General features: G+C 24.1%; 1 protein-coding gene and 1 long non-coding RNA gene across 2 annotated transcripts in view; one reads left to right on the forward strand and one right to left on the reverse strand.

The window, feature by feature from the left end:
* The window catches only part of LOC122851662 (protein CLEC16A homolog), a 67,846-nt gene extending 51,535 nt beyond the window's left edge, over positions 1-16,311 (forward strand). The window contains exon 5 of the mRNA XM_044151028.1: positions 14,112-16,311. Within this exon, the coding sequence (XP_044006963.1) occupies positions 14,112-14,186 (75 nt within the window). The 3' untranslated portion in view covers positions 14,187-16,311. The remainder of the gene's footprint in view (positions 1-14,111) is intronic.
* The window catches only part of LOC122851672, an 81,676-nt gene that overhangs the window by 48,258 nt on the left and 8,277 nt on the right, over positions 1-25,141 (reverse strand). The window contains exon 2 of the long non-coding RNA XR_006373733.1: positions 9,775-9,845. This is a non-coding gene — a long non-coding RNA (uncharacterized LOC122851672). The remainder of the gene's footprint in view (positions 1-9,774; positions 9,846-25,141) is intronic.

Genomic DNA, 25,141 nt, shown 5'->3' on the forward strand with positions numbered 1-25,141 from the left:
ATCTATTTTTATCAACTGAAAAATTACGTTTATTTTTTTTCTTTTTAAAATATATATAAATATTGATTTTTCTATACAGTAAAAAAATTAATAAAAATAGTTAATAATATATAAGAAAATAATTCAAGTTAAAGATAGAAAAATTGAAAAATAATAATATTCATTTATGAATAAAAAAAAATAAGTTTTCATAAGCTTTTTAAGCATGAATAGTTTAACAATTGTTACGATATGGAGGTAACTTTAACGTGCGACGTTTCATTAATTAATTTGTCTTGGGCTTTGATCCTCTTTTATTTACTGCCCTTCAGGCAATGCATCCCCACAACCCTCTCGTCTTATTTTCATTTTTTTAATATTTTTTTACCAGTTCCTTTCTTATGTCGCGTCTCATTACAGGCAAAATAAAAAAAAAAAAAAATTATTTTTTTAATTCTGAACATTTCATCGTTAACTTTACCACTGTTTTTTTTTTTCTTCCTCTTTTTCTTCATTTCAAGTAATTAAATAACAGTTAATTAAAATTACTGCATTATTACAATTTATTACAAAGATATTAATTTCTCTTATTTCACGTGAAATAGTTTTTTTCTTTTGATAATTAAAAAAAAGTTTTTTCATTAAAAAAAAAAATAATAAAATTCAATATCAATTGTTGAATAGAACATCACTTAATTAACTAAAAAATTGAATATTTAAATTAATAATTAATAGTTAAAATGAAAGAATAAAATGAAGCTATATTTTTATTATTATTTATAAAATTGTTCATAAAATTTTTATATAAAAATAAAAAATTTTGATAAATATTTTCAATGGATAATTTGCATTATCATATATATACTGTATTTTTTTGTTAAATATTTATTTAAAAATTTAATATAAAATAATTGAGCTCAAAAAATGAAAAATATAAATGTAAAAAAATATATTAATAATTCCATCAACAACAAAAACAATATATAATATTTTTATTTGATATTTCAAGAATTTAAATAATTTGTTATTAGCTTTGTTTTGTGTTTGATAACATAGTTAATTAACTATGAAACAAATTCATTGTACTTTTAAAATAATAATCATTACACATGTACAAATTTAAAAATGTTATTTAACATGGAATATACTGTGTTATTTCTGTTTAAAACAATTCTAGAAATTAATTTGACTATATGTTGTTTTGGTGTGAGTAACGAAAAACCAAGAGAAATGTAATTAAACTATTTAAATTATTCGACAAAAGCAGAATATAAACATAAAACTCTAATTCACTTTACGTAAGCCTACAAGCTCATATTGTTTCTCTCTTTATTTTATTATATTTTATAATATATATATATATTATACTGTTGTTTTGTTTATCTCACTCGAGTCGTCGTCCAGGAATTTCGATTTGTACAAGCTTTAATATATGTGTTTAATTTCTTCTCCCACTAAAATTCAAACTTTATATAAAATTCCACATTAGAGCGATGAGCTTCTAAAGATAAAAATAAATTTAAAAAATTCAACATTCACGTGTATAAATTCTGTGCTTGCAGCATATTTCAAGTCACCAAAAGAAAAAAAAAAAAGAAAAATACAACAACAAGCTTTGATTAAATAATTTTCAAGTGTGAAAAAAATTAAAATCTAAAGGAAAAAAAATTTTTTAATTATAGAGAAACAAAAGTTGATAAAAAAAAACAACACGTGACAATTAATTGTGCAATTTTCATCAAGTGTAAATACAAAAAAAAGAAACAACATAAAAATTGTTGAGATAAAAAAATTAATTAAAAAAAAAAAAAAAAAAAGTTCTTGAAAATTATTTTATAAATGTTTGTATTATTTATTTTTTCATTGAAAAAAATTTTCCAGACGTTATTTGAATTAAACGATGACATAAAAGGTTATAAAAAAAAAAAAAAATTCTTCTAAAAATTTATTATTTTTCTTTGTTTGTACATTTATTATTGTTTATATTGTTTTATATATAAAAAAAAGAATAAACTCGTGGTTGAATTGTCAGGAACATTGAAATAACAAGAAAGAAAAATAAAAAGAGATAAAATTTCACAAATGTCTGGAATAGAAAAGTGGAATGAGTTTCATCAAATTCAAACGTAGTTGGAACAATTTTTAAGTCGACAAGTTACATTGTTCTCTGTCACTGACAGTGTGTACATACAGTCTTGTTTTTGAAAGAGAATACAGGGTGAATTTAGACAAGGCAAAAAATAAAATTCTATATAAAAGATAAAGAAGATACAGGGTGAGTAGAGAGATACTCAACAACAACGACCGAGTCTTTGCAGAGAAATGGCTCGCGTATACACACTATTATATAACAATGCAAAATACAAATGGACCGTGAAGAAAATTACGATAGTAGAAAATTATATAGTGTTGATAAATAAATGTGTAAAAATATTTTTTTAAATATCTATACTTTTTTCCATTTACAAAAGATGACATAATTATTGCAATTTTTTTTCTTCTATAAAATCAAATTACAAGTATGTCATATTATTTTTATCTTTTACTTATAGACTCTTTAATTTATCTATTTTTTTTCCATCATAGTGCATCACTCTACTTGATTTTTTATTTTTACTTTTCTTATTCATAAAACTTTCTTGCATTGTTAAGTCCTCGTTTGAATTACTAAGAAACTTTTCGCATTAAAATTATCACGCCTGGCATCGTACCATCTTTCACCCTTCTTTCCACTAACCCTTTATATATATATATATATTTTCAAATACTATCTTTTATTTTCACAAAAAATATATACTTAACAATAAACCATTCATTGTTAGTTTTTTCTTTAAAAGTTATATGAATTAAATTAATTTTCCCACAACTCTAAAAGAAAGAAAAAAAAAAAGAACTTTGTGTTTACTTTGATGATGAAAACACGTTATCCACATTTCCACATCATCGACTTTTTATTACATGTCCATCAAATATTTCTCATTGCAAAATACACTATTTTTCGAACTCATCACGTTTGTTATATATATATATCAGTCGGCGCCATGATACCAACTTTGACCCTCTTACATTTTCACTCGCGCACATTAGTCGTCTGTGTCGACTCATCCGCCTACTCATATATACCATGAAAGAAAAAAAAATAATAATAAGAGAAAGGGTTGAATAATAATGAAAAAAAGAAAATAATAAAAACTCTTATTCTCACACAGACAAATTTCATGATGCTTTTATATATACACACCACACAACTAAACGTTTGTTGTATTACGTATAGTCGTTAGAGAGGAAAAAACAAACGCGTCACGTATCTGGCCCTGGCTTATACATAGTATACACATAGTGCATATATACATCGCGATATTTTGTGAAGCCGTGGGCATATTGTGGTAGTAATAGTTCCCTTGTTGCCATTGTATGTATACACGTGCCCGCAGAGAATTTTGTTGAACCGACCAAAAGCTCTTCTGTGTTCTCATTCCACTTAGTGATTTACCTCAAGCATTATATATTAATATAAATACATATATCATATTTATAAATATGCATTTATAATTATTTCAATTTTCATTATTTTGTATTTATCATTCAAAATTTACAATGCTCATTCATCAAATCTATATCATTGTAATTATTAATTTTAACTTAAAGTATTGTCGTGTTTTATTATGTCAATAATATTTTGGAGGAGATGTCTATCAAGTGATAAGTATTTAAATGTGCTGCAAGATTTTTGGTTGCGTTATCTGATCACATATAGAGGATTACTTATTAATAATATTAATTTGTTTGGTCTTTTTTTAGTCAAAGTTAAGATGAAATTTTATTCGTTCATTGTTGAGAGATAAATGGCAAAATATACAGAATGACTAGCAAAGACACCTACTATTTATCAGGATAAAATGTTAAATTATTTATGGATACTATTTGGAAGAAACGTGCATGTGTTCAGCGAGAAAAAGATAAGGTTCATCTTGGCTTTTTGGGAAAAACAAATAATTATTAAGCTAAGGTAGCTCCATTGATTGGGCTTGTTGAAGATAACGTGTACCAATGATGGCTGGTACACGTAACGAATGTGATTAAGGTTTATTTTACACGCTGTGTTTTTTATCAAAGTTTACTAAGATAACTAAAATAAATATTAGACGTGTTATTTTTCTAAGAGATGAACCGGCAAGTTCCTTTTGAACTCATATATATATATAGAGCGTCCAAAAAGTTTAGTCATATACACGAGTATGTCTTGAATAATTTTTTATAATTGAAGAGAAAAAAAAAAAAATTTTCTTTTTGTGAATATAATTGTAAAGAAATGCATCATAAATATTTTATTGTTGTATTAGTATTACTGGCTATTTGTGGGATTCAACACGCAGAATTTGTAACAGTTGCAGTTACAACGATTGGTACTATTTCTAGGATAGTAAATATATATTTGCATACCGAAAAAAAAAGTGAAACAGATTCTACTGCTGAAGAAATAAATACAAACATATTTAAACTCTCTCATATCATAGATAACAAGCTTGAAAAATTCAATTCAGAACTTGAAAATATTGAAACTACTTTGAAAAATTATCTATTGATAGAAAAATATGCACAACAGTATGAACAAGTACATAACAGTATTGATAGAATTAATTTTCTGTACGAGGAAAGTCAAAAATGGGTAAAATATTTAAACGAAAATAAAACATTGTATCTTGCAAACAAAACTAATCAAATGATATCTCTTGATGATGATTATCCACAATCAATTCTGTTTAAGTTGAGTAATAAGTTTTTTCAAGTTAGAAGAAAAAATAAATCAACCTTTTTAGACCAATTTTATGATGTAATATTGCAGGTAAAAAAAAAAAATATATATTATCTAGTATTATTCAGATTAAATTAATAATTGATTATAATATAAATATAAAATAATAATTGCAGTCAAGTAACAACACGATCTGTTTTGAAGATCTAACACCACATTATCAATTATTTTTTTTTTATAAACAAATTGTTTATGCAGAAATTAAAGGGTTTGCTGCAATGGCATTTTCATATATGTGGAGATTTTCAAATAAAGCTTACAATGATACTTATGAAATGAATGACGTTAAAAAACAAAGAATAGAAAACATTATTAAATATACTGAGTTGTTTAGAGATAAAATGAAATTTGCTAGAAATTATATTCGACGATGTGAGGCAAATTACAAAGGAAACAAAACCATGATAGGTGGGTCTAAAAATTTAATTCAATATTCGTATAATTTAAAAAATATAATATGCTGTTGTTTTTTAAGATCATAAAATATATGCTGCTTTCGATAATATGTTCTACAAAACTGTACTCTTTAAAGAGCATTTTGAGCCAACTGATACAATTACCGGATGGGAAATACCAGATCATTTTCGAATGTGTGAAATACATAATGATTGCCGTGATAGTAATCATAGATATGATAAAATTTGTCCTGGTTTGATTAAGAATTGTCAAAGAGCATTGACTATCGAGTATTGTCAACGAGTAAGTTAAAATTAAAAACAATCTTCATAAATTTTCAACAAGAAATATGATTTAAAATTATAAAATTTATATAGAACGAAAAAGATCAAACAAGTACCAAAAAATATTATTGGATGAAAGTTAGAAACTTAGAGAAATCTATGAATTTTGGTGATACAAGTCATCCATGCGAGGCATTTCCATTCCATAGAAAGAATATTTTCCATACAGATTACGTTAAAAATATTCAAATTCCAGTTTATTGCGATTGCATAGATCAAAATATTCACATTAGAAACGATACAATAAGAGCTTTTAGTTTGTTATGGTCACAAACGAGTGATAACATGTTGAGTATACATCCTCAGTATTTTATAATTTATAATTTCCATTCAAAATATAATTTGCTGGATAATTATTTGTTTGAATAGGGTAGCAACTGGTGCAAGACTTGTTGCAAAAGATCGAATGATTCACATTCAGCTTCGTGAAGGTAAACTTTTGCCTTATGGAGAAATTGATAAAAAAACTGAAAGATGGATACCACTACCAACTTTTAAATATAATAGAAATTTTCCTAATGTAGTAATTTATGAAAATGGAACGCAATCGTCATTTATAAAAAATGTAGATTTTATATCAATCAATCACCTTGATGCAAAAAAAATATGTTTACAAAAATTGAGCTTCGACAAAGAGCATCTTCTAAGTGGTACCTAAAAATTTTTAAATACATAAACATAAAACTAAACCGTTCATTATAAAGATATAATTTCTTTTTTTGAAGGTTTGAAATTTAGCTATCAGTATGCAAATAAATTTTCCGAAGTACGTTTTAAACTTGTAGCAAGTTATGTTGGTTTCAATTATCAATATGGAAACATTACTACTAGAGCAAAATATAAAATCCAACCATGCGCTCACATGTAATAAAAATTTAAATTATATTTATTATAAAGTTGCTTTAATTGGATATAATTATAAATTTATACATATTTCAGGCCTGAATTGATTTTAAATAATCCTGATGATCCACTCAAATTTAATACACATCTACATGATTCTAAGGAAAATCAATTTATTACAATCAGATCATCAGATTTGATTAAAGATGCATCGCAAACAACTATTCCATTTTTTGATCTTTTAGAAGTTGCACCGGAAACGAGCGTACCAATTACCGGGATTGAATTATTTCATAAAGGACAGCTTGATAATTCATCTGGTGGATATATTTCTTTGAAATTATATCCATTAGATTCTACAATGTATATGAATTCACAATCATTTTCAGACATTTCAAATTTTGAAAATATAACAATTCCTGAACTTAAAACTAAAAATAGATAAATACACTTTTTGCATTTAAAAAATTTCTATCGACAAAAAAACAAACTGCAATGATAACTGGTATCTAATTAATAAAAAAATGTTGTACTAAAAAAAGTATTTAATCAGTTGTTTTTTCCAATTTCCCATAATTTTAAATAATATTAATACATTCTTCAATACGATATTTGCACATTAAATAATTAAATGTAATACTGTCTTTAAACCTTGGTCTTTTTGTTTAATAAATTCATCATGATTATTGTTATTGATAATAACATCAATTCATAACTAAAGATATTACCTAAATCAACTAGTTTTTAAAACAATTCTATAATTCAAAATTTTTTATTTTATAACTCCAAAGTAAAGTAGGTATATAACATTCAGCTCTAAATTAAATTTTTCTCGTGTAATTTAAACTCGTGTATATATCACACTGGTCATTCTTATCTTCCAAAAGACAGTGTAATTTATTTTGTTCTAATAAAAAAAATTTATATGTATGTATAACGAAAATACCTTCAAATAGTTTAATCTTATATATTGCAATAGTTTTTTTTTTTTTCTCTTTCAACATAAACATGAAAATTATTTGTTTCAAATATTGATTTATCTGTGGTAAATATGATAAATTTAAAAGTTAAAATTCAATTGAATAAATATAGATATATGTGAATGCATATATAAATATATACCACAGTGTTATAAAAATGATAAACGAGAGGAACAAGTAGAATGGACTGGTTGCACTTCGCGTGTGTCGTCAGTGGCTGAAGTACAACTCATAGTACGCTATCGTAGTATACGTAGTATTCCCCACCGTTGACTTTACGTTTTCACTATTTATCTCGCTCTAGCTTTTCCCCGCGTAGCCCTTTACTTCATCTCTGAATTATTTCCCCTGAATGGCCCAGAAACCAGCCAGCCAGCCAGCATATATATACATATTTTTATTTCTCTTTTCATATATATCCCTCAGATATCTTTCTATATATATACAAACTATCAACACCATATACATATACACAACCATTTTTCTCCCCACTAAATTGCAAGCTCAAAATATAAGCTCCGCCCATACCAACTAGCGGCCATTTTGAATTACATAAACTGACTTTGCTCTTCCCGTATATCTATCTTCATTCTTCTCTATAACATTTTCGCACATATACTATATTTATTCTCTCTCTCTCTCTCCTTCTCCCTCGTTTTTAGCACATATATTTATTTATCCATCTATTTTGCACACATGTGTTGAGTTTTAAACTGATGTTGTAGAGGTAGTGGTTTAGATAGCAGGCCAGACAATGCTGCACTAGTTCTAGTACTACTACTACTACTTGCTGTTACTACTGTCACTTGTACAACTATACAGCTATAATATATATTATTGTTGGTAGTGGTGATGGTACTGGGAAAACTGTTGGCACGACTGGTCCACTAATATCAACATTAAAATACATTTCAACACTGTCTATATATATTCATACACCAATTTCTATGATCCAAGCGCGTACTACTACTACTACTACTACTACAACTACTACTACTACTACTACTACTACTACTACTACTACTACTACTACTACTACTACTACTACTACTACTACTACTACTACTACTACTACTACTACTACTACTACTACTACTATTAGTAGTAAAACTACTACGTTACACTTAGCCAATCATCTAGTATACATAAACAAAAACTTAAAGACAAAGAAAATGTTATACACATAGTCACCAATAGCATTATACACACAACAACATTCAAACTCTTTGTCAGGATCCTTTTACAGTCTTCCTTTTTATCCCCAATTTCTTTATTTATTATTCATTGTGTATGTATTAGTGTAACGATATTCAATTTCTCCTTTATATACTCTTTCTTTTAAATTATTTTTTTCATTGTTTGGTAATTCAAGGATCACTGTGTTCAAGAAGAATAAAAAAAAAAAAAAAAAGGATATCTTTATATGTGTGTGGAGAAACTTGTTTATGTAAATATGAATATGTGTGGAATAAACTCGTGGCAAAGAGTACTTTTGCGTATATACTTTCACTACTACACTACTACTACTACTACTACTACGAAGAATTACAAAATAAACTGAGCGCTATACTTTGATAAATCCTTGAACTAAATAATTTTTAACTCTGAAAATTCTTGAAGAAAAAAATAGTTTTTTTTTTTATTATTATCTATTGTATTTTATTTTTTCAATTGTATTTTGTTATTTTTTTTTTCTTTTGGCTTTTGTTTTCAAGAAAAAGGATAAGATGGGTTTAAGGAATTGTTGATAAAGTACTTTGAAATTGATACACGTATATACGTGAATTGCTTTCATTTTTTTTTTTTTTTTTTTTTGATGCAGTTCAAGTGATTGTGGAGATAAAACAAACGAATTTTCAGTAATGGAACGCATCACTTCGTGCGTGGAAAGATTCAATGGGAATTCAAGCGTTTATAAGAATAATTTATATATATATATATATATATTCTGATAATCGGATTAAGGTTTGATAAGAAGAAATAAAAAGATTCTTATATTTGAAATTGATCATGTGGAATTGAATCTTTTTATTATTTTTTTTTTTTTGCGGCTTTTCTTAGTTTAACTATTTTAATCATAAATTTTTCTGTACAAGAAAAATTTATCGCTGGAGCATAGTGAAAACGTATATCTGTTTAAACTGAACATAAGAATTTTTTTAAATATGGGGGAAGTACCAGTGGCATGATCTAAATGTTTCACTGTATTTGGGAAGAAATTTTTCGCTCAACTACCCTAATCTCTAGTTATTTATGAAACAATTTACAATTGATTTATTACATTTATTTTTATAATGAGTTTGAAAATTTATTAAACTCACTGCTTTGACGATCAATTATTTTCATAGTACACACATATTATTTTGCTACGACAAAGCAAAAAGTTCAAATGGATTAAAATAATAACTAAGCTCACCTTTGCTGCAGTTGATGATGAAAGTTTTTTAGTATCTAGATTAACGTCAGTTTGTCCTTGATTGAATTATCCTGAAAAATTAAGAATAATTAATTACTGTATTATAATATTTATGAATTCATTCTATTGTCATGCAGATAAATAAAAACATGAATAAATTATAATTGATGATAAAGTTTTTTTCAAGAAATATATATATATGTACTTTGTTAAAACAAAAAAAAACTGTACATTAAATTTAAAATTCATTGAATCACAATGTGATTTTTTTATTATCATTTTATGTTATTTATACTTTTTTTTTTTTTTTTGTCTATTTGATATTTTATAAATCCTCTCACAGAAGGAGTAGAGACCGAAGTATAGCAAACTCAGTAAATCAGAAACAAAGTTCCGGTTAAGCTACGAAACGATATCTTTCAACTTCCGGACATCTAGCAAAGCCAACGATGGCCCAGCAACATTCACTTTCCGTCATCTTTACTTCCGTTCCTTTTGTCCATCCAACTGTATACATTTATCTCTAAATATATATAGTTGGATATATATTTTCATCTCAATTCACAACCTACATATCTATTTTACTCAACACAAATACATAACTTTATATAAACTTTATTTATTACAATAAATAAACATTTATATAATATGCATCAAATGTTAAAGTTCAAAACAATAGTCTTGTTATAAAATTTAGAATTAAAATCGATATTTCAAAAGATAACTTCAAGTAATTTTTTTTTAAAAACAATTTAAAATTATAAAATTAAAAAAAAGTTAATAATAAATTTTTTAGTTTTATATTTGTTATTATAATTGATAAATTATTTATAATTATTTTGATGATTTTAATGACAGTGGATGGACTTGTATTTGAACATATAATATTTATAAAAAAATAAAATTTAATTTTTAATGAAATAAATTTGTTTATATTCATCAAAAAAATCTTATTGATTATTTAAAATAATTTATCAAAATTATTTAAAATTATTATTTCATTTTGTTCAATTTTTTTTCGATAAAAATGAATATTGAAATTTGAAAAACAAAAACAAAAAAAAAATTCATCTTATTTTAATATTAAAAAAATTAATATAATTATAATTATTAATTTATTTATATCATAAACAAAAACAATTCATTATTAATACATTTTTATTTATTTAAAAAAAAAAAATCAACTTATTCATATAATTTTTACAGATAATTTCAACATTGCTAAATTATTTAAAATTATTTGCAAATAAACGAGCAAGTTATACATGAAAGAAATGAAAAAAAAAGACTTGTGCACGAAAACCTCTAGAAACACGTAGTTTGTAAATCGCAGAGCAATCGAAGCACGATTACCATTCCACATTTCTATTCATTCGTTATAAAGGTCTTCAAACTCTACACAAAATTTATTTCTCTAACCCTTTACCTCCATCACTCTCATACTCTCCATAACTTAATCTTACTCATTTCTCTTCTATTCACCGTGTTCGGTATAAGCTCGATCTTGCCACTGAAGTAGCTTTATATTTTCTCTTTCTAATTTTCACAGCAAGACAAGTTGACTCGACAAAATTCTACAACTGTATATAAGATCTCTTTCAAAAGCCACATTAACTGTTGAATATATATATACTATATAGTCTAAGAAAGGCAAATGGTAAAGCAAGAAGGTATATATGAATAGAATCAGGGGTAGTCTTTTCTCTCACAACTGTTGGGATTTGATGAAGTAAAATTATGATGAAGTGTGCACACCGTCAGTTCTACAGGAATCTACCATTTACATTCAAAAGCTTCCTCTTTACTTATCCATCCACAATTTTCATACTTCGTAAGTTAACTTACCAAATGAAGAACATACCACTTTCTCATTATTTCATATTCTTGAATCTATGTCATTTTATTCGTTTTGTTAAATATAAATTCATACAAATTATGATCATTACATCACAATTTATTATATCTTTTTTTATTTTATTATGATCTCTTCTAAAGTTATAACTACTATTGGTGAATATGGTGTTGTTAAGTTTAAAGATATATTTTACTTTATTTATCAAAGAAAAATAAAACTATATAAAAGATCAAAGTGATGCGATTTTTTTTTTTCATTTTTAAAAGATAAACAAAACATATGTTGAAAAATTTATTTGGCAAATAATTTGTCTATGACATTTGAAAATTTTTTAGTGGCCGAAAATTTGCTAATAATAAAAAGGCGTATGTCACATGTGTTAAAAGTAAATAGGCGTATCTCCAAGATAATTAAAAGTAAAGATAAAAATTGTCCATTTGACATACGACTTTTTTCACCTTTAAATATATCAAAAAAATTAAATCTAAAAAAAAAAAAGCACAAGTCCATGGAGATACGCCTGTTTAGCATTATCAATAGGTACATATGTTTTTTTAACTTTAATTTTATTTTGTTATTTAAAAAACGCGAAAAAAAAAACAATTAAAAATGCGAAAAACCATTGTGGTAAAAATAAATTTGGAGATATTTTTTACCATTAAAAAATTTTTAAATTTAAATTTTTTTTTGTTCAACTTTTATATAGCCAAAATCTAATGGTATATTGTATAAAAAAATTGAGTTTGTAGTATGAATAATATGAAAAAGACACATAGATTTTTATAGTAAGTTTCATTGAAGATGAAAAAAAAAAAAAAATGGTTAAATATAAGGAATAAAAAAACAAAAAAAAAAAAAGCTCGGAAGAATGAAAATAAAAATTTTTAAAAAAGAAGATAAAAGAAGACGTGCTTTATTCTACGCCTGTGCATTCTTAAGCTTCATCATTCGCTTGGGCACAGAAAAATAGAGAAAGAAAAAAAGTAAATAGACAAAAAAAAAGTGAGAAAGGATGCAGGAGGGTTGCCGACATCGTTGAAAGCTGAAAGCACAAAGCCACGGAAATGCGATCCTGCTAAAAGCCTAGACCAACCAACCGTCTTTACTATATATGTATATAAATGTATATCATCCGTCTTCGTTCTTTACCTTGGTGATGTTGGTACCACCTTAAAACTTTATATCCTCTCGACCTCGACCATTTTCATGATATTCATATTTTACAAAACTTATGAAATGTTTTTCAACCATGACTTTATTATTATTTATATACAAAAAAACTGCATTAACATTGATTAATATTTCAATTTTTTTTTGATATATACATATATGTATATTATAAATCAATTAATTTTAATCAAAATTTTAACTGTTTGTTATTTTGTTTTGAGAGTAAATAATTGCAACAATGTTTTTTCAAGTTTAAAAAAAATAAATTGCGCCTGGTTAGTCATTGGAAATGAATATTTTTTAATTTAACAGCCGAGCTTGATCTCTATCAGGTTAAATTTATTTTTGTTATGATGCCGTAATATTGATTTTATTTTTTTATTTTCTCTTTACCGTCTACATCTCTCTATACATTGACAGCCGCACGCCTATATAAATGCCTGCACACAGATTAACGTTTATAAAAATTTTGTTCATTAGTGAATATTATAAAATCTTTTATATAGCGAATTTTTTTTGTACAGCGAATTTGTAAATTCAAGTTTTTTTTAATTTTTAATTTAAAAAATATCAGATAAAAGTAAAATTTAAAAAATTAAAATAAAATTTATAAATAAATAATAATTAAATAAACAAATTTATAATTAAATAAATAGAGACATAAAAAAATTAAAAATATAGTTAACGTATATATTAATTAAAAAAGAAAAAAAAAAATCTACTAAAAAAAATGACGAAAAGTTGACAAGTAGTAAAATCCACAATTCCGTATGTGGTCAGACACGCCAAAAAAAAAAATGACAAGTAAAATTTTTTTATTTTTTGTTTTACAAATTACAGAAAAAAAAAAAAAATCCACAAGAAAAATAACTGCATACATATTAACGTTAATAAAAATAACATAATTAATTTTGATAAATTAATCAATAAATATAAATAAATTTATATTTTTCTTATTTTTCCAACTTGTATAGAAAATTAAATAATCCAACTTTTAAAAGCTCAAAATCATGAGTAATTTTTCGTTATTGTTATCTCAGTATCATGAAAAAATTAACTGTAGATTATTTTAAAATTTTTCTCTCTAGTTATTATTGGAACATAAATATAAAATAATTTTTTTTGAATAAAACAAAACAGATGTTATATCACTCGCTTGTTTGAACTGTATGAATTATGTAATAACGAAATATTCAATATGAATATTAATTGAAAAAAAATACATATAAATATTTTAATCTTTTAAATATAAAATTAAATTTTCATCATGTAAAATAAATACTAATATATTTGTGTATATTTATGATTACAGTTAAAAGCACGTGCTGTTACTGCTTGGAGACACAATGGTGATCATGGTAGTGAACTATCTGTATTTTGTTGGTGAGAATGGTGAACCGGTGAGCATAAAATTATGCATCATCGGCAATCGGTACTGAATACTTATATATTATCAATAATATATTATATCGCAAAAATTAAGCGACTAACATGACTGAATCAATTGATGGGACAAAATTCCTCCCAACGCCATCTTGCTTCCACAAAGTATAAAATAAAAAAAAAACAAAACAAAAATAATATATAAACGAGGAAAAATAAAAGAAAAAAAAATGGAGAGAGAAGTTTTGGACAAAATGATGGTGAAATCCGGTTCGCGAACCCCTGGGAAAAAAGTCTTTACCGATTTTTCCGTGACAGGATGAAAGATAAGGACGTAAAAAAAAAGCCATATAAACCAGGATAAAAAATAATAATAATAAAATAAATATTTATTCATTATTCATGCAGTCTATTCATTCAGTTAACGATGAATACCTAGTATTTTAAAACACGTCTGTGCGTATTTATCGAAGCTGCACACAGTCAAAAGCAAAAAACCATATACTTTTTTTTATTTTAACGTCAAAATGAAATAGGGAGTAAAAGACAAAAGTGAAAGATACATATACATAGACTGCATAATGCATTTTTTAACAATGATAAATAAAAAAAATAAATAAAAATATATATGGATTATCGTTATTTTTAATTTAAATAATATTTTTTTTAATTTATTTGAATTTTAATTTAATTCAATTATGAAAATATTGGATGGAAAAATAAAAAAATGATATAATATATATTTTTAATTTATTTATTTTTACTTTTTTTTTTAATTTTTTCAACCGTCCACAATTTAATTGAAGTAAAAAAAATAATAATGATAATAGTAATAATGATAATTAAATAATTCAATGAATGAAGAAGGGGTTAATTGGTGAACTGGTAGACACTGGATAAAATTAATTTGATAAGATGAAATATTTAAAAAAAATTGGTATATATTAATATATATCTGTGTGTAAATAATTGTGATTATACATGTGGAGAATTCGCGGTTGCAAAATATAATATAACTATGATTATATATGAAATATTAGGATGTAAATTTAAACCGGGCTCTTCGTGTATTTCTATGCAGATATATATGAAAGAATTTCTGTATATATTAATATTATTCTATATGTATATGTATATGCACCAAAAAAAAAAAAAAAAAAACGTGAATATGAAACATAAAAAATATTGTGAAAATATTTAACAGTAAGATAAACAATAATCCTGATTTGTTTTATTATGTTTTTTCTAATGAAAATTAGTCGATTAAAACGAGCTAAATTTAGTGGATTATCTCAAAATCAATACGTTTTTTTTTTTGTCATAATAAAAATAAATAATTAGATCAAGTTTTTGATTAAATTATTAATTAAAAATAATAATAAAACTGGTAATTAATTTTTTCAAAACACAAAAATACAATAAAACAAATTTAAAATTACAATTAAGAAATAATTATTATAAAAACAATGAATTTTTCAATGTGAAGTTGAGCGTACGTTTAAATTGTTAAAGCAAACAATGCGTTAATCTCTGTGCTTCTCTTTCCATGAATGAAAAAAAAATAAAAATTGGAAAATTATATTAAAATGAAAAAATATCTTGGTATTGTGTGTGGGTATGTCGTCGATTGCAGGAAAGTATGTCGATTTATAAATGAAAGTGGGAAATAAGTTTGAAAATAATTATATAAATTTAATATTTATTATTTTTATAATTTCACGTTTAAATAATACACAAGTGTTTTGTTTTTTTTTTTCTTTTATACAGTGAAAAACAATTTTTTTAATATTGTATTATAAAATATTTATCTGTAATTATATTATACGAAATGAAATGAATGAAAAAGTATTTTTTAACATTAGCAAATAATAGAACCAAAAAAATAAAATAAAACAAAGAATATATACTATTATAAAATTTTTAAAGATTTAAATTTCTTTTTAAAATGTCTATATGTTTCCAATTTACAACTGATTTTCATCAAAAAAAACTTTCATTTTACGACATACATCAATAATTTCCTGCTAGAAATTGATTTTTTCGCTCGACAATTCCCTTTCCCTCGATCCTACTGTTCCTGCATCCTTAGCAACTATACATTAGTAAATGTGACAAAAAAAAAAAAAAAAGCAAATAATTGTTGCATTAAGGATACAAAAGCGTGAGTGACCAACAAAAAGCTCATTTTATCGAAGTTGAAATAAAAGTATATCTGCAAATTTATTTCTTCCACAATGGTTTTTTGCATATTTTCAATTGTTTTTTTTTTTTCGCGTTTTTTAAACAACAAAATAAAATTAAAGTTAACAAAAACATATGTACCTATTGATAATAATAAACAGGCGTATCTCCATGAACTTCTGCTTTTTTAATTTTAACTTTTTTGATATATTTAAAGGTGAAAAAAGTCGTATGTCAAATGGACAATTTTTATCTTTACTTTTAATCATCTTGGAGATACGCCTATTTACTTTTAACACATGTGACATACGTCTTTTTATTATTAGCAAATTTTCGGCCACTAAAAAATTTGCAAATGTCATAGACAAATTATTTGCCAAATAAATTTTTCAACATCAGTTTTTCAATATTTTAAATTTATCAGAAAAAAAAAACATTGCAAAAATTTCACTTACGCTATTGTACCTCTAATGCAACTTTATATTTATATAATATATATATTTCTATATATTTATAAATATTCAGAAAATAAAGAAGAAATCTATATGTCAAATTTTTTAAAAATTATCCGAATAAGAAAAATCCGCTTTGTGTGATTATTGTACATGTACTCATAAAAATACACTACTTGTAAAATTTAAAAAAATATTAATAATAATAATAATAATAATAATAAATATTCATATGTTCGATTAGAATTTTTGCCACTTCTTTCCAAAGTAGATTATTAGAAAACAAAATTAACAAAAAAATTAAATGAAATAAATCAATAATTAATAACGATAATATAAAAAAAAATAATTATAAGAATAATTATAATTATAGTAATATAAATATTAATAAAAAAAATACATAACATAAAATGATGATTTTACAGTACCTGTTTTTTTAAAAGAAATATATAATTTTAATTTAAAATAATTATTATTTGCCATAAAATATTATTTAAATTAAATTTTAAAAAAAAACCATTAAATGTATTATTTTGATATTTCAAATATATATTCTTTTATATCAATAAATTTTTTTTAATTATTTCATTTATCTATTTATTTATTTTTGTTAAATTTGTCATCGGTAATAATAAAAAAAAAATTTTAAACAAAATAAGAAGAAGGAATTCAATTTATTATGAAAATAAAAAAATAAAAAAAATATAACAATCTTCCTTCTTTGATTGTATATAATAAAATTAAAGAAAGAAATAAAAAAAAAATTTGTAATTTGTGTGTGCAGAATTGTTGTCAGCATTTGATAAATAATTTTTTTTTTAAATATATATATATATATTGTTGACAACAAGCGTACGTTATTGTGACGTATAATCCTGCGGTTAGATATCTCGATTCTTAGAGCACATCGAGTCTCATCACCCACTGTGATAGGACCATTTATTATCCTCAAAAATAAAGTAGTTATTCACCTTCTTAAAAAAATGCGATAAAAATAACAAAAAAATTAAAAAAACTAAAATGAAATAAAAAATATAAATGAATAAAATGTCAAAAGTAAAGTTTAATAAAAAAAAATAATAATAATAATAATAATAATTGACCATATATAATCGATTTGTCTTTTTTAATGTGAAAACTTTGACAATGATATTGATAAAAAAAATCTATAATTTTGAATTGGGCCGCATGTGTAAATGCCCTGCATAACCGCTGTCTTTTTTTTTCTTAATTTCATTGTACAAAAAAATTACTAATTACTGTCCATCACTGTCTTTAATTACTTAGCGAAAAAAAAAAAAAAAACAAAAGGAATAATTTAATAACAAATGTATTATATAAATAAAAAAAGAGTAATTTTTTTTTTAATTAAAAAATTGATATTACTAATTTTTAATAACTGTAAAAACCTGTATTTAAAAAAAAAAAATCATAAGGTATGTAAGTCGAGGAAAATAAAATGAAAATTCGACGCAAATCACTGACAAGAAAGACCGAAAAAAAAGAGAAGCACAGAGAAAAAAAAATTCCGTAAAAAAAAAATATGAGGAACAAATAAAAAAGTTTTAAAAAAATCAACACTCGAACCATGTAATAGAAATAAATAAATGATAAATAAATAATTTAAAAAAAAAAAAAAATGATATTTAAAAAAACAAAAAAAATTGTGTTAATAAATTTTTTATATGTTGTAGAGCTTGCATGTTTTTCAGAAAATAATTATAATAATAGTCAATTTAAATAGACACAAATTGATGTACCAACAAATAAGCAAATTAAAAATTACATTTCAATTAAGTCAGTTGAAAAATTTTATTGAGTTTAATAAATATGCTGAGTCTGAAATCATTTCTACTTTATTTTTAATTTTTTTTTTTTTCCAATTCACGCATAGAAAAGTGATAATAAAGTCTAAAAAAAAATGAATAAATCGAGACAATTAATTGATAAATTTATTGTAAACTCAAAATAATAAATTTATTGAATTTTTATTTAATTTTTTTATTTAAAAGTGGTGCACTAATATTTACAACGTTTATATTAAAAAAAAAAAAAAATATAGCGTTTGTATTAGATAATAAAAACGTGGCTTGTTATTTTTTTTAAACTAAAAAAAAAATAACTTAGTTATTGAGCTTAGATCGTCAGGTTGATTGAGTAATTTTTGTTATATTTTTTCTCATTATGAATTACGTGTTTCAATGAATGGCTGGCACGCGTAATTTGTGTGATTGTTGATTATTTTTCAGGAGGTATATTTTATCAAAGTCATAAAATAGCTTAAATAAATATTAGACATGTTTGTTCTAATAAATAGAATGATAAATATCTTCTCAACAAATATAAACTAATTGGCTAATATTTTTTTATTTATTTTTCATTGACTGTTTTTTTGAAGATCGCTTTGTATTTCTATTCATTCAAGCTGATTTTGTAATTATCTACAAACAATTTGAAATGAAAACCTAATTCAAATGAGTATAAAAAAAAATAAACCTACTTTACAAGTTTTCCAATTAATCACTGCACGTAAATTATAACGAGAATCTAAATTCCCCAAATTTATCTTTGTACATACAAAAGAGAAAAAAAAAACAATTGAAAATAATCAAAATTCAATAGTACACCAGCTCCACTTTATGGCTGCTGTATTACACCTCCCATAAAAAAAAAAAAAGATAACGACAAAATTTTTCGGTCATCAATTATGTTATCTCCAGAGACAAGTAAGAATCTCAGTAAAATAGTTGATACGATCGTAAAAAGTTTGCAGTTTGTAATAAAGTTTTAGTAAAAGAAATTACCGTTGCACACTGATGGCACTGGGTGGTATTATCTTGTTGGATTACATATCAAAAAAACAATATATATATTTAAAACTTTTTTTGTTGTTTTTGTTTTTATACATAATACAAAAAAAATATATATATATGTGAATACAATACAACGAGTTGTTAAACGTCAAAGATTTCTAGAGAACAATTTTCAATCGAAAAAAAAAGCTTGGAAATATATTGATGACTTGTGGGATGATAATCCATTGACTTGACATTTCACTGAGTATTTTTATAAAATCTCATTTCCAAAGCCATCTATGTGGCTACAATTGTGAGACACATAAAATCCAATAGTATATGTTTTTTTTTTGCAATGTCTATGGTATTTTATTTATTTTTTATTTTGTTTTTTTTGGACTCTCAGTGTTTATCCATGCGAGTCAAAAAAGAACCGGGATAAAAGAGAATTGTTTGGACGGTGAACAAATTTATATCACAGAGTGGGTATGATAATCCATATGGCTCTTCAACAAACTACAAATGGAAGTCTAAGGGCTTTCTGTCAACTGGAGAACAGTTTAATTACCCAACCAAAACATTGTGGTAAAAATAAAAAATTATATATACAAACATACATAAATATAACAGACTTAATGTATTGTTATAAACATTTTATTTATATTTATTAGAATATAAGAAAAATATAAAAGGAGAAAAGAAAATATATATAGTGTGTAATATATCCACCGGTGGATATGTTGCTGAATCAACGACACAGAAGTTACGATATTTTCCAAACTAAGGTTATAACGTTTATATATATATATATTTGAGTATATACTCTTGGATTTATTATAAAAGTTAGTATTAAACATTTAAATATGTATTAGGAAATATACTAACTTTATTGTCGAAAAGTTTAATTTAATTAAACATTAAATTTTATGATTTAATATAATTTTAAATTTCATATATATTAAAATTTTTTGGTTATTTTTAAATATAGATTACAAAGATAATACTTTTTATCAAGATTTTATGAATTTAATTTAGAATACCTAGTTTTTGTTTGTTTTTAAATTGACAAATTACTTGTTTTTTGTTTAGATAATTCAAAGAAAAATTAATCGTAATTTAATTAATTAATTTTATCATAAATTATAAGTTAAATTCTTGTATGTACCTCTAATGCAACTTTATATTTATATAATATATATATTACTATATATTTATAAATATTCAGAAAATAAAGAAGAAAACTATATGTCAAGTTTTTTAAAATTATCCGAATAATAAAAATCCGCTTTGTATGATTATTGTACATGTACTCATAAAAATACACTACTTGTAAGATTGAAAAAAAATTAATAATAATAATAATAATAAATATTCATATGTTCGATTAGAATTTTTGCCACTTCTTTTCATAGTAGATTATTAGAAAACAAAATTAACAAAAAAATTAAATGAAATGAATCAATAATTAAGGTACAACCAGGGAAAATTAAAAATAATGACGATTTCACGAATTTTATAGAGTAGATAATTGAAATAACGATACACCTTTTTCTTTAATCAGTTTTTTTGTTATAAGATGTTTTTTTGATTAATTAACTGTTAAAGATGGTCCTTTTTGAGTGGTTAAACATAGGCTCAAAAATGATGTTCGGCTTTTCATAATACCCCATCGAAATACTTGAAAAAATAATGCCATATTTACCAAAAACTAAAGGATAAAACTAGAAAAAAAGACGAAAAATCATCACCCAAATTTAGTATAGGTTTTAATATTTAATTTTAATTAATAGAGGATAATAAATTTTTGTCCTTGTCTAAATACTTAAGGCTGAATGTAAATCCCAAAGTAGGACGACTCTTTTTAAATACACCTCTTATCCATAGTTAAAAATAATAAGCGCCCCCTAATGTCTAAAATTTTTATACTTTACTGCCGCGTCTTTAAAAGTATAAGTGTATTTACACACACTAATCTACTTCAGCAGATTTTCAATGCTTCACCCGGTACTTTTTGACTGTTTTTAATATTCTTAAATAATTAATAACTTTCAAAATCCGTGGTAGAAATCGATGATTTTTTTTTTATTATTTTCGTAATTTGAAGAAGTATTAGCTGTAGTAAAATAAAGGTTTTTTGTGAAAGCGTTTTTTCAATAGAAGTGAAAACGTGCCGATGCTTCCTATGCGTGTGTAAAAAGCGTCAACTTTGACCCCAATTATCTCGCTTAAATCGTGGTAGAAAATTACAAAAAAAATTTTATAAAATAGATCTTTATTTCACTTAAAAAATAAGCCTACTTTGATCAAAATCTGTGAGAGGGAATTTTTTTTCAATATTTTGACATTCAGCCTTAAGTGGAAGTGAGAAACAGTATTCTCTTTCTAATCTTTCGTCCTTTTCGCACTCATGAATATATAACGTTTTTAGCAAACATCCGCCAGATGTCTCTCATTTTGCCCTGGTTGTACCTTAATAACGATAATATAAAAAAAAATAATTATAAGAATAATTATAATAATAATAATATAAATATTAATAAAAAAAAATACATAACATAAAATGATGGTTTTACAGTACCTGTTTTTTTAAAAAAAATATATAATTTTAATTTAAAATAATTATTGTTTGCCATAAAATATTATTTAAATTGAATTTAAAAAAAAAAACCATTAAATGTATTATTTTGATATTTCAAATATAGATTCTTTTATATCAATAAATATTTTAATTATTTCATTTATCTATTTATTTATTTTTGGTAATTTTGTCATCGGTAATAATAAAAAAAAAATTTTAAACAAAATAATAAGAAAGAATATAATTTATTATAAAAATTAAAGAAAAAATTGGTTGGAAAAGGATTCAATTGTTTATTATTGATTTAATTTTCCAATAAATTGTAATGTAAATTATTTTGTATTGAAAAAATCAACAAACAATATAGAGATTATATTTTAAATATAAAAAAAACTTGTTTGCCATCGTCTTTTCTTGGATGGATTTTTGTATTTTGTGTAATAAAAGTAGATGGACTCTTGGCTTCTTGAAAAGAAAAAAGTAAAAAAAAAACCTCAAAGAACTTTCATCAGTGCGTCAATAAAATAAGCTATGAAAAATGAAAAAAAATGATAATAAATAAAGGCAGTTTTGAAATCATGTATATAACTTAAAAAACAATATAATCAAAGACTTTTTTTTTTTTATCCAATGACTGATGATGAAGAAGAAAAAAAAGCTGACAAAAAGAATCACTTGAACTTGGATTGATTCAAACAAAGAAAAAAGAAAAAGATGCACCTGCACTTGTTTTTATAGAACAATGGAAAATATTTTTTCTGTCAAAACACAAACTAATACAAGTATTTTAAACAAGGGTTAAATTTTACAATTCATGTCTGGCTTTGGCAGAGAAATAATGAGTCATATATTATTGATTTATTTATATTTTCATTAACTTGAATTTGAAACACTAAAATATCAGAAACAAATAAAATTCGTTAATATATTTTAATCACAAATAACAATAAAATTATTTGACCTCAAATAACGATGATGATTTTTTACCCATTCGACATAAATCATAATAAATTTGATATTTTTTAAATTAATTTTAAAAAATGTAAATTAACATTATTATAAATTTTAATTTTTTGTTCTTATTATTTTTTAGAAGATTCTGTCACGTAGTACTCATCTTACATCCGCTTCTCGGCATGTTCAAGTCAAAACTTTTGATTCACTTGAGACGTGAAAGAAAAGTGATGGTGATGCTGGTAATACTGGCGATGGTAGTGTTAGTACTAGTGATAGTGTTGGTAGGACATGTTGAGAAGGGTGTGACGATAAGGATATATATATATATAACTAACTGTGAAACTGAAGCTATATAAGTTTGTAATAGAGGCACGTCTACAATGCTTTAGGATTACACGATGATAATGATGACGATCACCACTACAAGATATTTTAAAAATTAAAGCGATGCAAAATTTAATAAAACATAAAAGAAATATTTAATATTTAATAACTAATACTACTGTATAGATACTTGCCATCATCACATTTTGCAATAGGATATATATAACCAACAAGTATACACAAAAACTCATTGGACTTTGGCTAAGAAAGTATTTTTTTTTTATTTCTTCTTTAAGCTTTGTAGATGAAAGCTGACTTATAACGGATGTATAACTACTTGCGATCAAGAACGACGTCTAATTAAAGTGTCCTCTATAAAGTTTTAACCTTAAAAAAATAGAAAATTCTTTGAATCATGATTGGGGTCTTTTAGATCAACTCTATATATATACTTTGCATCAAACTACACTATTAACTAATCATTAAAATATAATAACTAGTTGAAACAAAGTTAAGTTAACTTAAAGAATTCAACAATTTTCTGGTAATTTATATATATAGATATATATATATTAGTTAATCAAATAACTTGGTTAACTATTGGGTAATAAAGTTTGACCACAGAAATGTCGTCAAGCTAGTATATTTGAAAGGGAGAAACTTGAATTGGTTTCGTGTAATCTATAGTGATACTACTACTACCTTTCTCTGTGCAGGGATATGCTTCAAACTCATCCTTCTATTTTATACATATAGCCTTTTGTGTGGCATACGTTATTCCATCTTGAAAAGCTAATCGTTGCTCAAACCACTATCCATATTTTACAAACCCCAATCCCTTGAAAACGTATTGCGCAGTATCCATAACTGGACTCGTTTACAATTATTATCATTTTGGAATATATAACTGTTATATATACTACTAAGATATTCTACTAAATTTTGCATATGTATATTTTCCTGCACCCACATACACTTGTATCTACAAACTCTATATCATTTTCTTTGTTTCAGACAACAATCAGATGTTACAAAATACACTACAGAAATCTGTGGTAATATTAATTTTAAATGCTGCATCAAGAAGCTTTGAATTTTATTAAATTTATTTTAATAGATTAAATTATTATTATTTGGAATTTTTTTTAGTCGTCAAAAATTATGAGAGAAAATTCGACAATAAAAGCTTTTGTTATTAAAATGTATTTAGAAAGTTAAAAAAAAACTGAGAAAGTTTGTTGAAGGAAATTTTTCATTGGAGAAAAATACCACTGTTATGTGGTGAAAAACAAAAAAATTCTTTAAACAATTTTTATAATAATAAAATAATTATTTTTGAAAGTAAATTAAACCAAAAAAAAAATTATATAACATTGGAATGCATCAAAATTTAAATCATATTTAAATAAATAAATAATCCGATTTAAAAAATGTTTAGAAAAAAAATAAATAATAATAAATACTTTAATAATAATAATTATGATAAAAATAATGAAATTACAAGTGCAATGGAATTTATTTAAAAAAAAAAATTTCAAATAACGAATGAGATTGTAGTGACTCAAGTGGAAATAAAAATAAGACTGTCAAGGTTTGTACATACAATGTATACACTAAGGGTAAGTAAATGTCTTGTAGATGGCTTCCCTAATTCACTTACAGAGTTGGTCGA

This window comes from Aphidius gifuensis, linkage group LG1 (genome assembly GCF_014905175.1).
Source record: "Aphidius gifuensis isolate YNYX2018 linkage group LG1, ASM1490517v1, whole genome shotgun sequence".
In the NCBI taxonomy this organism is placed as follows: Eukaryota; Metazoa; Arthropoda; class Insecta; order Hymenoptera; family Braconidae; genus Aphidius; species Aphidius gifuensis.